Source organism: Lemur catta, chromosome 12 (genome assembly GCF_020740605.2).
Source record: "Lemur catta isolate mLemCat1 chromosome 12, mLemCat1.pri, whole genome shotgun sequence".
Taxonomy (NCBI): Eukaryota; Metazoa; Chordata; class Mammalia; order Primates; family Lemuridae; genus Lemur; species Lemur catta.
The window spans coordinates 81,060,347-81,074,379 of record NC_059139.1 but is presented as its reverse complement, the minus strand read 5'-3'; the positions used below and the strand labels follow the sequence as shown (position 1 = coordinate 81,074,379).

At 40.6% G+C, this 14,033-nt stretch overlaps 1 protein-coding gene across 1 annotated transcript in view; it reads left to right on the top strand.

The window, feature by feature from the left end:
* SEMA6A (semaphorin 6A) overlaps positions 1-14,033 on the top strand; it is a 121,308-nt gene that overhangs the window by 59,287 nt on the left and 47,988 nt on the right. Inside the window, exons 2-6 of the mRNA XM_045565606.1 lie at positions 3,127-3,264; positions 5,476-5,593; positions 9,816-9,876; positions 10,882-10,944; positions 11,676-11,777. Coding sequence (XP_045421562.1) covers positions 3,165-3,264; positions 5,476-5,593; positions 9,816-9,876; positions 10,882-10,944; positions 11,676-11,777 — 444 coding nt within the window. The 5' untranslated portion in view covers positions 3,127-3,164. The remainder of the gene's footprint in view (positions 1-3,126; positions 3,265-5,475; positions 5,594-9,815; positions 9,877-10,881; positions 10,945-11,675; positions 11,778-14,033) is intronic.

The window sequence follows — 14,033 nt, the reverse complement described above, 5'->3', positions numbered from 1 at the left end:
TAGACCTAATAAATTCACCAAGCAGATGCCTGTTAAAATTAAGAATGTTATTAAGGTTTTCCATTAATGTTGTGGGTTGGAGTAGTCTAGGATTATAACTTTATAGTGATGGTATATTTTACAGAGGCTATTTCTCTTCAAGCTAAGGATAGAAGAACACTGAGACAATTAGATGGAAAATTTAGGTATAATAAGCTTACTTGTGAAGTAAATGTTTTATTTAGAATCCTCATATTGACAGTCTTCCCTTAGCTAATTTTCTGAATAGCTATTTTAGTCTCAGGTCGTATTTAGCCCATAGAAGCACAGTCACAGACAGGGAAATCAACTCATGTTTGCAGATACCTATAAATACGCTATATGTGGGTAGCACTTTTCAAAGTTTTGAAAATTACTTAAACCACCTCTTAAATTGCAGCAGCCCAGCTGCTCAAGATGGTTAAACCCAGCAGAAGTTCTTGTTTATTCTTCTGGGCTGGTACCAATCTGCATTGCAGTGATCATAGGAGGGAAACCCAAGCCCATGCTCTGTAGGATGGGAAATGACAATGCTACTGAATTGGGATCCCTCCATAAAGTAATCGTTTCAACAAGAAAGTGTATTGTCTACATATTGACAAGGGTTGGGACCCAAAGTTAAGTAGGATGGGAATAATATATGGAAAGCTCAGCTGAAGAAAATGTTAAAGTGTTCTTGTGGACTGGCCAAGGTGAACCAGTACTGCCAGAACCCTTTCACCCATATGATGTACATGTTAACTACCTGATGATATGATGATAGAAAGACACATAAAACAGCTATGTTTCCTGGCAGACAGCCCTACTGTAAACCTGGAGATACTTAAATGGCATATCTCAGCTATGATTCTGGCTGTAAGAATTATTATAAAAGAAGTCATTAACTTACATAACGGATTTCTTCTGCACACATTGCTCTTCTTGCCAGCTTCTGGGGTTGAGAACTTTGCATCTGACCCATGCATTCTTTAGATGGAAAGAATTAAAATTGGGGGATATAATAAAGTGGCAGGACTTTGTCTTGTGAACTTGTAGGACATTTGCACAAAGATGAATGCAACTATGGAAGGATAGAGACTCGTTTGCCATGTCAAGCAAAACTAATCCTTAAAGACATATGTGTATTTCCAAAGATTTCTAAAGGAACGAGAATCAGCCTTTTGAGTCTCCTTTTTATTTCCATTACATGCTGCAAGCTCTCGAGGCAATATGCTTCTGTATATTTCTATAATACCACTCTTGAGCCCTTGGTAAACGTTGCTGGTTCTTCCTCTTCCCCATATACTTTCTCATCTAAAATGTAACAGCTGATTGGTGTCTTGTTCATGTTTCTTACTTTTGTTATTGATTTCTCTCCCTTAGTGTTATCCTGAACAGGAGCTATGAGAAACAAATAAGGACACCTCAGTGCTTCTTTCCTTTGGGTTGGGATTCTCCAGAATAGGAAAAACTGGCAAATAAATGAGTGAATAGACTGTTGCTTTTAACCTGTCTATAAATACATGTTTATGGCCCTTGGTAATGGATCACCCCTGTGAACAAGTAATCATTTAAAGTTTAATTTTAATCTCCACATCAGAGATGGAGATATGGAATTGTTTATGCTTTTTTTTCAACCTCTCTCCCTCTTTGATTTTCACGATAAAGCAAATTAATTAATGTGCACTTTTCAATCGCAGGAATGATTAAGACCCAGCTGTGTCTGTGAAATTATAAGTTACGATGCAACACTTGGGACTTTTTAATGCTTTTTTTGGCATGAAGAAAAGAGACATAGGTATCTAATATTAAATGGTGTTCCAAAAAGCATAAGTTAGCAGTCTGTTTGCCAAATTAACTTGCAAAGAGATCTAGGTTACAGAGTTTGACATTTCTACACACAAATCTTAAATGATTGATGGACTACTGTAAAATAGCTTTGTGCAAAAAAGATAATCTTTGCCAGGCTACTTCAAAGAGTTTACTACTCTGAAAAGATGAAAAGATATCTCCATTTTACATTAATTTCCCTGATAGATCAACGCTTATTTGAAATATACCAGAGAATTATGTGATATTTACTGTATTATGAGTCTTTTCTTCACTGTACCTAGCAGCCCCTCATGGGATTGTTTTTGTTTCCAAGACTTAGAATTTTTCTACACATAAAGAGCATCTTCAAGAAAATACAGATGGGTAGAACAGTTTATCTGGCATTTTGATTCACTAATGTTTCACAGCAAGGTAGTATTTGAGATTTTTTAATCAACAATACCGTTTCAGGATGTGGTTTCAGATTCTTCTTATAGTATTCTCCAGACTCTGAAGGGATCCACTTATTTCTTTTTAAACATAGATTGTGTGGTTTTGTTTATGTCTAAGGTCACTGTAGAATTACATAAACCAGGGGAGAAAATGTCAACCAAAGAGTCAAGTTGATAATGGAGATGAGTGAAGGGGCCAGTTATAGACGTGTGTGTGTGTGTGTGTGTGTGAGTGTGTGTGTGTGTGTGAGTGTGCACCTCTGTGTGGGTTGGAGTATGTTGAGGGTAAGAGCACGGTGCCTGAGGGAAGCCATCATTTAGGTCAGTATGAAACATTCTGATTTTTATAAAGAAACTGAAAATCTAGACTATTATCAGAAATCTCCTAATTTTTCAGTATTGGCAACTACTTCAATTTTCTGAAAGATTCTGGGCTGGCCAAACAAAACACGTCTGGTGGGTGGCAGTCTTTGATCTCTGTAAACCTGCTGCGAAAAAGAAAAATATTTAGCAAAGAAAGAAAACAAAAATGCTTCTCAGTTGTCACAGTTTTTGGAATGTGGAGTTTCATAATTGTGAAATAGCCACCTGTAATTGCCCAAAGATGGTTCAGGACAAAGGAACTCTGTGTCCCGGGTTTGGGAGAAACTTTGCAGGGGGGCTCAGATGCCTGGGGAGGGAGAGGGCAGTGGGTAATGGATACAGATGCCTTATGTAAAACACAACAGTCAGTGAATTTACAATGGAGAAGATGTGGAAGGAAGCCTTTTTCTCTTGAATTTATCTTCAAGGCCATTTCATTTTATGGAATTGAATAAAGCTGACTTGCAAAAAAAATAAAAATCCCTTCTTTGCTCTTTGGCAGGGTGAAGTAGAAAAATAAAGTCCCCCCGCTGAACTACTATGAGGTCAGAAGCCTTGCTGCTATATTTCACACTGCTACACTGTGCTGGGGCTGGCTTCCCAGAAGATTCTGAGCCAATCAGTATTTCGCATGGCAACTGTAAGTAGCCTCAGTCTCACTCACTTTCTCCCTTTTCGGACATTTTAGCCTGAATCAGCCTAGCAAAAAATAAAAATTCAAGATTAGATAGAAAACTAGACTATGTAGATTGCAAAGGGAGATCATGCAGGTCTAGTCAGTTGGTGGGATGACTGTTACGTACTCTGTCAAATGTTGTTGTGGGGACATGTGGGTGAGGATTGGAAACATCCCTCGATAACCCTGATGCACTTTCCATTACTACGTGGAGGCCATTGTGTTCATGCCTTAAAACCAGCTGTGTGGGAGATGTCACTATCATGTGTGTATCACCAGCATTACACATCGTCATGTGTAATTAATATTGGCATTGTTACAAGATATGAACCAAAAACATGACTGCTTTAGAGAAAAAAATTAATATTTTTTAGAAGTTATATCATTGCTAGACTTGAGAAGAGAGTGATTTTGAATTTGCAGAGAACCTGTTTTCACCATTTATAACTTTCTTTTGGTCTCTGCTGCATTGTTAGGAGTAGACGCTAACATGATTAGGAATTCAGTTGTCTCCTCAAAAGAGGAAAGTCCTCCTACCTATGTACTGGATGGAACATCCAATTTACAACCTTTTTCCCTGCCCTTCAAAAGACTAAGTATTTTATCACAATTAAGGTGTAAGAGAGCATTTTTCCCCCAAATAACTATTTTCCCAGTAATTATCCCCGTCACCAAGAGAAAAAACCTGAATGAAACACACAAACGTGTCCAGCATGAATATAGGTACTCATGAGCTCCGTCAACACCCAGCTTTCAGCTGGACTCTCAGGGTTGAAAACGGGTAATTTTACATGAAGGTGAAGTGGCCAGACTGACACATAAAACAGTTAGAGAACAAGAGGTCAAAGGACATGATTAAGACCAAGTTGTGTAGTTCAAGATCACATCACTCCTGATATGACAGAGTTCATTCAACTCAAGGTACCAAAGCTTAATACACATTTATTTATCTCCCTTTGAGATAAGTTTTCATCTTTTGTGTCTCAGTACAGAAGGGGCCCCAGCCCAGAGGTATGGGTGAAAATCATACCTCAGTTGTCACTCAAATCCATGATAGTAGGGACATATCAATTGCTTTATTATAACAACCTCCTTGATCAGTGAGTGTATGAAATTTCAGAGCAGTGGGAGGAAATGCACAAGATCATCTTATAAGAAGCTTGCTTGTTAGTAAAATACACTGAGGCTTGTGAATGAAATACACACCGTGAGTAATGCTCAGATACTACAAGGGTTTAAAGTGTAGAGGTCTAAGCATAAATCTGTGAATGGTTTTCTAGTCGTTATTTACAATCCCACCCCTCCCCGGAAAACAAGTGCCTTTTAAATGTGACTCATCTGTCTTCCCTTCTAAGTTTCTTTGGAGCATCGCCAGTGTTCTGGATATTGTAGGTGTAGAGGCAGAGAGATGTTGAGATGTAGGTATTTCTAAAGGTCAGTTCTCATTGCAAATTCCCTACTCTCAGCCAAAGAGAACTGTAGGAAAGGAGAAATATGTCCATTGACTACTCTCCAATTCAGGGAAAATTCCAGATCACCTGACTGGCTACACTCCGTTTGACCCTGTCCTGTCAAAGCCCACATTTCTGTGAAAGTAGCCAATTGCTTAACTCAAGAGTGAACTTCCCACAGTTCCTAGAATGCCAACCAACCTAGCAGGGCCGCCTTCAATAGTAGATTATTCCAACTGGACGCCTGTGGAGACTGTATTTTTCTTCTGGCTCCTGGACCAGGGCTCTCTCCTCCAGACCACATTGCCTTTGTGGTGATTGATGGGAAGCTGCTTTGAAATAGTTTTGTCCCGAGACAAGATCTTTGGCAGACTGCCCCCTCAGGCTTAGCACTCTGCAGAAGATGAAAAGAAAACTGTGGAAGAAAAGAGCACCTTCCTGCAAAGGGTTCACTAGCAAGTTTAAACCCCAGAAAGAGGAGCAAGTCAGAGCTTGTGACACTTAGGAATAGAAGTCCAGGCTTAACTGTAACGTGATCGTCCTTAAAGAGCACTCTTCTATCACAGCGTTTCCTAAAATCACAGACTCGCTGGGAGATGGGAAATGGAGGCAGGGTCTGACTTCAGCGCGCTGTGTTTTGTGGCCCACTCCCACCCCGCCCCGTCTTCTCAGTGCTTGGTTTGATTTGCATTTCCCCCTCTTGCCCCGTGTTCTCTTTTCACAGATACAAAACAGTATCCGGTGTTTGTGGGCCACAAGCCAGGACGGAACACCACACAGAGGCACAAACTGGACATCCAGATGATTATGATCATGAACAGAACCCTGTACATTGCTGCTAGGTGCGTGGCCTTTTCCTTGCTGCTGCCTTTGGAGTGTCCGAGGCCCAAGGTCCTAAATTTACCAGCTGTGCAGCATTTCTAAGATCCTGAGGCTCCCAAACCGGATGTTCTTTAAGTTAAAGGCAACTTGAACTTGTCGAGCAATCATTCTTTCAAGATTGTCTGTGTCTGTTTAGCTTTATGGGATTTAGATGAAAATAATTGCACATTTTGGAGCTTATATTCAAATATATGCAGCCACTACAGTGCTCTGCTCCTTCATACTTGTTTGTTAAATTAAGTTGAATGTGTAAATGTGTATTATATAGTGTGCATGTAGAAGCGTGTATATTAAACCTGTTTGTTATTTTTGCAGCGAGGATATAAATCATTAACAGTATATGTCATTGCTTTGAAAGAATGGCAATGGCAATCAAAGAAAACATAATATATATATTTTAGAAGATTTTTTATTTGGCTGTAGTAAAAAATACTCATCCATTGAGGAAATGTTATTTAGACAGATCACTTTCTTAAGGCTGAATGTCATGGTGAGAATACTGCTTAAATATGGATCACATGGATTTAGGCTTTTGTTCTAATTCTGCCATTAATGTAGCTAGACCACACCTTCTTGGCCATAAATGTCCTTTGCCAAATGATATGTTGGATTTGATTACCGTAATGAAGTCCCTTGGTATGCCAACAATATATGAGCTCCCGTTTGGAGGTGTGTAGCTCACTCAGAATGACCACGAATGAACAAATGAACAGTGAGAGGGAGAACTGGCCTATGGTGCTCTGCTACCATCTTTCCTGGGTCTGGACTGCTTGATCACTCCCCACTGGGAAGAAGAAATGAAGATCATGTTTGCATCTGGCTATGAGCATAAGGAAAGAATCTATGTGTAACAATAGTGTTTGAATCTTTTAAAGCACTTAGGTATTCTAAGGTGACAAGCCTTGCAGCATAAAGTAAAAAAACCATTGGCAAAGCATCCTGAGAGTACCCTGTGTTTGCTCACAGGGAGCAACATCAAAACACTTAAAATACTTACATAGCACATGCAACTGGTATGTTGTGCACATACAATTAACAAATACAGTTGTAAGTTCTTTATGAATGTTATTTAATTCAATCCTGGAAACAACCCTATGAGAAGGAGCTACTATTATTCCCATGTCTTAGAGGGGGAATCCAAGGGACACAGGGGTAAAGTGATTAGGCCAGAATGACAGAGGCAGGATGTGAACCAGGATGGTCTTGCTCTAGGGGCCACACTCTCACTCCCTGGACTATGCTGCCTGCTAAGGAGTGGAGGTGGTACTGTTTGTCCTGGTAATAACTTTCCAATAGCTGTTGCCCAAAAGCACAGTCATTGTGGGTATTCATTATTAAGCATCACAATGAGGTGCTCAGTGGTCACCTCCCTGGAAGAATATGAGAATATCTCTTAAATATCATTTTTAATTTCCTAAAAGTAGCAGAGCTGGATTACATTTGCACCCAGTTACCTAAGGGCTGATCAAAACAAATGATTAAACATTGGATCTGTGAGAAATGGTTCAACTCAAGAATCTCTTGGGAATTGTTCACTTTGCAATTGAGTCTCTGGGGGGAAATGACATAACAGACTGCCCTTGTACCCGATGATTTCGCGGGGTGTGGACTTCAGGTCCAGGGCAAGAGGAGTCTTAGGAGCAAGGTCCTGTGCAGACTTAAAAGTGACCATTATTCCAGCTTGTCAAAACCAAGACAGTTTTAGTCTAACTCCCCACCTCAAGGAAAGAAAGGAGAAAGAAATAGGAGAAAAAGAAGAAACACATTTAATTTTTTAAAAACAATAATAGATTCATCTTTCATTAAAGGTCAAGTTTGCAACATGTTGACAGGTTGGTTTTCACTCCATACTCAGCCACTTCCCTTCCATACGCACCTTTAGAAAAATTCCTGAAAGAGTTCTGTGACCACCATATTTAGGGCCACTCCTCCCTTTTAATTTCACACTTCCCAACATTACTCTGAGAGATCCAGGTTCCTAGGCAGCAAGTAACACGATTTAAAGTTAAATCCTTCCCCGAGGCTCAAGCCATGGCAACACAATTCAGTGGTGCTCATTGGAGGGGGAAGAGGAAGTCCCAGGATTAAGTTGGTTTATGCTCAAATAACTTAATTCAGGAAGAACAGTGTGTGAAGTGTGGGATGCACACTCCTGACCCTAGTCTGTGCTTTACCATAAAGCACCATTTCTGTTTGCTGGGGCCATGTGATCTTTTGGATACTGGAAAAGATTGTCATGGTCCAAAAGGAGATTTCATTCACAGAAGTCTATTTTTAAAAGGCTTCCCAGTTCTTCCAGACAATTGGTGTCAGCAGTCTCAAGCCAAGTCCCATCCAGAACCCAGGGACTGAGTGAGGCTTGGTGGCAAGAACCCCTTTCAATTCTGCTTTATTATTATCCACTTTGTAAATTCCTCTTCTTTTCTAATCTCTAAACTGCTAATTAACATAAAGAGGCCATGCCAAAAGGGGGCAATCTGAGAGCTTTCTGAGGAGTTGCCAGCGCATATTAATCAGCTGTTAATTTACAATTCATACATTCAGCTCCTACTTAAGTTTTGAGGGTAGGCAGGGCAAGGAAAAGCCTAGAGTCGTCTCAAACCCGATACCAGGGTAATAGGCAATCCCATTCCAGTCACGAGCCTGACCACAGCACCACCAATAAAGTCAAACAAGTAATCAACAAATGCAGTAAAACTGCCTTGAAATTAAAGGACAGGGCAATTCTGGCAGCATACTGAAGTTTGAAGAAACTTCCCAATTCAGCAATTTACAGAACAGGCTCTCCATTCTCCCCCTTACCACACACACACACACACACACACACACACACACACACACACACACTCTCACTCACTCACAGGCTCTCCATTCTCCCCCTTACCACACACACACACACACACACACACACACACACACACACACACACACTCTCACTCACTCACAGTTCAATAGCAGGCAAGGGAATTTTGTCAGCCAACTGCCCTGCCCCCTCCTTTTATTTTCACGTGAGAGAGCCTGTTTTTATTTTTCTTTCTTTTTTTTTTCTGTTGCACTTTCCCTAAAAGCAGTAGCAAACAGATTTCCCAAGAACCGAAAAAAAAATATATATGTATAAATGTATATATATAGTGAAGTGAATCCTACAAATAATTCCTTTCTTTCTTTTCTTCTTGCTTTCTTTCCTTCTTCTCCCCCTTCCCCTTTCTTTTAAGTAATAAGGGGGCTTGAAAGTCTGCATGGGAGACTGGAGGTCCTGGTTTAAAGCTGTGGGTAATTTTCCAACCCCAGGACTTCCTGTATTTTAGAAAAAGTCAATGTTATTTCAAGGGAAAATGAGCTGTTTTGCTTTCCCTCCCTAGCCCCCCATCTCCTCCATTGAGTGTAGTTCTTTTCTTTCTTCTGAATTCCAGACAAAAACACCCTTGTGCTCAGCTCGCACAGAAGGGGATGTTTAAATATAGCCCCACACCTGAGCTGCCGATTCTGTTTCTCCCCTTCCAAGGGGAGATTGGCAGCAAATCATAATGACAAACTAAATTCTCAGCAAAACAGGAAGGTGAACAGAAGCAAGAAATGTAAACTTTAGCTCAAGTACGTTTTAGACTTTAATCGACCCTCATCTTGTGAAGAAAATCATGGCTTCTGGAAATAATTTCACCTTTATCATCTTCCATCTTGTCGATCAAATCATCAAAGCTACGACTGAAACTATGTTTTCTAAGGAGAGATGGAGATTAGTTTTTTGTTAGCCCCCTGGATGAACAAATGTGGCATGTTGAATACCAAGTATTTGGTACATGGATTTGACGACACTGAAAGAGCGTGAGAACCCATCTGTGTTCCAGTCTTTGGGCCAATTTAACTTCCAGAGTCCTCCCTCCTGAGCTATGAATATGCAGATGCTGTAGTTCTGGTATCAGAGAGCAGTGGCTACAGGAAAGCTTTCATGAAAGGTGTCCCTTACCTGCACGATGCCATGATTTATCAGAAGGTGCTAAGTGGGATCCAGAGGCATCTGTTAAAGGCTGAGGTCTTTTCTTTTTCTTATATATGGATGTCTTGTTTTTAAAAATATGGGTATGGGCTTCTCTGGCCTGAATGAGGTATAACTCGTTCAGCAGAAAATGAACTGTCTTGACTCTTATGTTTGACCTTGTATTAATTTTTCTTTGTTTATAGGGACCATATTTATACTGTTGATATAGACACATCACACACAGAAGAAATTTATTGTAGCAAAGTAAGTTGTTTCAAAACCATCTTTCTAAAATGAAGGACCTTAGGATAGTTCTTGAAGAGAGTATGTATTTTAAATGCATGGATGAGATGATGTGACTAAGAATAATTTGGAAATGCCAGCACACATTTCTTAAAAACCTAATTAGAGGGTAGTTTAGGTTTTAATGCATGTTCTTTTCTTCGTATTTTACCCATCAAATATGTGTGTGCATATGCATTTTGGAGTTTTAGCTAATTTCTAAACTCCTTTAATAAAATATTGTCACTTTTATCCAGGAAAATATCAGTTTTTACAAGTAAAATTTTATTCCACAAACATATTCCATAAATATTCGCATGCTATATTTCCATGTCTTGCAATATTAAGTTTGATTTGGCTGTCGTGGTTCAAGAATTTGATCATTGTCCATTTCGGACAGACATAAAATATAACCTAAGCTTTGCTGGTAACTCCACATGGGGATATTTTAGTTAATAAAATCTGTGCCCTAGAAGTAGAAGATCCCCTCAGTTCATTAATTTATGTGAAGGAGCATAACCTGAATTAAATCTTTGTCTACCTAATGTGAATGTCCCCTTTATGTTTAAGAAAATGACTTCCATATTTTAAAGAAAAAGCCTTCTTTATAAAAACTGATTTATCAACTGAAAGGAAAGGGCAAGGACATGTACTTTATCAAAATGAATGTAATTTAGCATGTTAATTTGGATATTTTATGTAAAATTTCCACACTGTTGTTTATTCTTCTTTCCTTGCTCCTTCATCTTTATCTCAAAGAGAAGACAACTATTTTGTGGTTTAATGAATAGATAGGAGTTCAAAATTAAATGAATGTTTCCCATCTCTAATCTTTTGTTGTTATGGTGAATTAATCGTGGAGAAAGGGTGCGGAAAGCTTTCAATAAATATATGTTCAGATTCTAGTCTCCCCAAGGGAACTCTTACTTCTAAAATCAAATGCAACAAGCTCTGGGCTCTAATTGATTTCTTTCTTGATCCCTGCAGAAACTGACATGGAAATCTAGACAGGCCGATGTAGACACATGCAGAATGAAGGGAAAACATAAGGTAGGCAATTTTCATTTCTCTTGCAGCTGCCACTTTGGGTTAAGTTTTTGACTGTTATCTCCCGCTGTAGACTGGGATGTAGAAATGGATCATGCTATTCCCTTTTCCCCCAGTAATTGCTTTTTCCATCAACTTATTGAAGGCTTTAATTTGCAAAAATAGTTTGCTTTTAATGTGATGAAACATTACGACAGCTGCTAGGACTGCATCATGAAGTACTTAGGCCCACTGGGGATTATGGACACACAGCTGGCCGCCCAGAGCCTCCTGAGTGCACTCCCAGAGAGCCCACCTCGCAGTCCCAGGCCCGCAGGGAGTCTGTGCAAGAGCTCATAAAAGGCTGCCACAGACATCCAGGGTTTGTGCCGTTGGTCATAGAACAACAGAAAAACACACTTCAACCAGAAGCTTTGTACATTAGGGAACCCTGGAGCATCTGGCATTAAAATTAATATGATAGGAGGTTGGCACTTCCAGGCTTGCCTTCCTTTTGTAACATAAAATAAAAGCATGCTCGTGCATTCTGTGCCATGTTTTTATTTACTGTTGAGGCGACAGTTGTTGCTGTCGACCTCGACTTTTGGTGAACATCAGGAAGAACTTGAATTTTTAACAGGGAAACTCCTAAGCCTTCATTTTACCCTTACTGTGGGCAGATCGTGGTATACAGTGAAGAATGGGTTTCTGTATTGCATGGACTCGATACAAAACAGTTTGAATTATTTTTTCAGGATGAGTGTCACAACTTTATTAAAGTTCTTCTAAAGAAAAACGATGATATGTTGTTTGTCTGTGGAACTAATGCCTTCAACCCTTCCTGCAGAAACTATAAGGTAAAAATGCTATTTGTCTGTTGGAACCAGACGGCGAGGAGGTATTTCATAATTCACTGTGACTGTATCTTCAGCAACCTAAGAGGGGTAATTCAACACTACCTGGGTTCCTCTCACTTGTTCGACTTAATGTATTGCTGCACATGAGTGATCCTGAGCAGGCTTCTAAGCTTCCTGTTTGTTCAGGGTTGATTGACACATCTTTAAAGAGCTACCCAGCAAAGTTAGCTTGTGTGAGACCCTATTCTGTATTGTTCAGAAGACTGACATACTTACCATGTATACCACGTGGATTTCCTCTCTCTCTCTCTCCCTTTCTCCCTCCTGCCCCACTATCTCCACTCTGAGCACAAAAGCACACTTATATGGTGAGTGACTCCTATTCTGAAAGGTTCCTCAAAAGCATGCTGTTTGAACTCATAGACTTTCCTCTAGGTGAGCTTTTTCAAGAACAGAGGAATTTAATTCCATTAGTACTCAGCTTGCTTGACCATGGTCTGCCTTACCTTGGCCTTTATGCAAGGGTAAAAAGACCGTTTCAACGAGTTAGTAAATCCAGTTTGTTCTGATGCAGCTAATAGAGGTCCTGCTGGAGAAGCCGGGAGCTCCCCAGCTGTGGAAGCAGAGGTGGCCATGATCTAAGGTCCTGGCTCCACATCTGTTCGCTTTCCTTGTACATCTCCCTGCCAGCCTGTCGCTCAGCAAACACGTGCAGAGTTTCTATCATGGCCAGGCATTGAGGTCATAGAGACAGAAAGGAGGCCCCCACCTGGGGGCAGCAGGCAAGAAGAAAACTACAGATCCATGGGGTCACTGCCATGGTGACATCATGCCGAGTATTATGGAAGCACAACACAAAATTTCTTACTGTAGCTTCAGATGAGGAGTCAGGGAAAGCTTCAGGAAAAAGGTAAATATCCCCCTCTCTTTGAACTTTCCTACCAGTTTTTCTCCTTCCTGGAACCCAAATACCCCCACTGTGAGAAACAGAGGTTCTACGAGGGCAGGAATCACATCTGTGATTGTCCAGAACCTAACACAGTGCCTCACAAACAGGTGCTTTTGTGAAATAAATCGTGAATGCAGTAATGCCTAACCTCCGTCTTAGAGGACAAGGCGAAGTTAACCATATGAAGGAGGAAGGGCATGCCAGGTAGGGGGAACAGCATGAACAAAGGCATGGAGTAAGAAATGGCCCCTTGAGCTTGAGAAACTTCATTTGGTTCTGAATTGCTGGGCTGTGAAGTGACAAGGGTTGACAGAAAGAGGCTAGAGAGGTAGGTGGCCCCAGGGATGAAGGGAATAGAGAGAATAGATTCAGGAAGTACTTAAGTGACAGAAAACAGTAAGATTTAATAGTTGATAACAAGTGTAGGATAAAGAGAGAGAGAGGAGTCAAGAATGACTGCTAGGCTGTCTCCTGGCGGGTGGATATGGGGCTGCCACCACTGTAGACAGGAAATTAAGAACAGTGAGGGCGGGGTGGGGTGGCACTCCGTTCTGCACATCCTGAGCATGCCCGGCGCTGTGGATGGCAATGCCTGTGGGCCGTGAATAAAGATACCCAGCAAGAAGACGGATGGGTAAGCCTTGATTTAGCCAGAGATGTGGGGAGAAATATACACTTGAGTTTCATCATCATAAATGAAATCTCAGGAGTGTGGAGAATGAGAAAAGCCACGATGGGTTGGAATCAGAACCAGGGGCTCACCAGAAAAGACCCCCTGCCTTTTCCTGGTGTAGATATTGAAGGCAGAGTCTGTTTTACCCTTGTGCTCATCTTCCATGTTATGCTTAGAAATGGGCTCCCGCAGGGCCAGGATTAAGGCAAGGCAAGTGAGGCACTCAGCTCAGGCACACAATATAAGGGGGCACCAAAAACTTCAGTAATTAAGATAAATTACATTTCTAATGCATTATTTTTAAAAATTAAAATGAGTACAAAAATCTATCCTAAACAAAACATCAAGTTTTTAAGTAAAGACAAGATCCATCAGTTTATGACCGAGGCAGCCAGTCCAACCCAACATTTATCCCAGCCAGTGACAGCATGTAGCTGAAGCTTCAACTTTGATTCTGCCACTTAATATTCCATCCCTGTTTGTCATTGTTTAGGACTCATTAAGATCGATGCTTCTAACAAATCCCAAGGAATTTCCTAGCTGGAAAGCTATCTTTTACGACAAATTACAGGTTTTCTTGGCACTGTGATACACAGGCTATGAGTGTTCTAGCACATTCTTCTGTACATGTTCC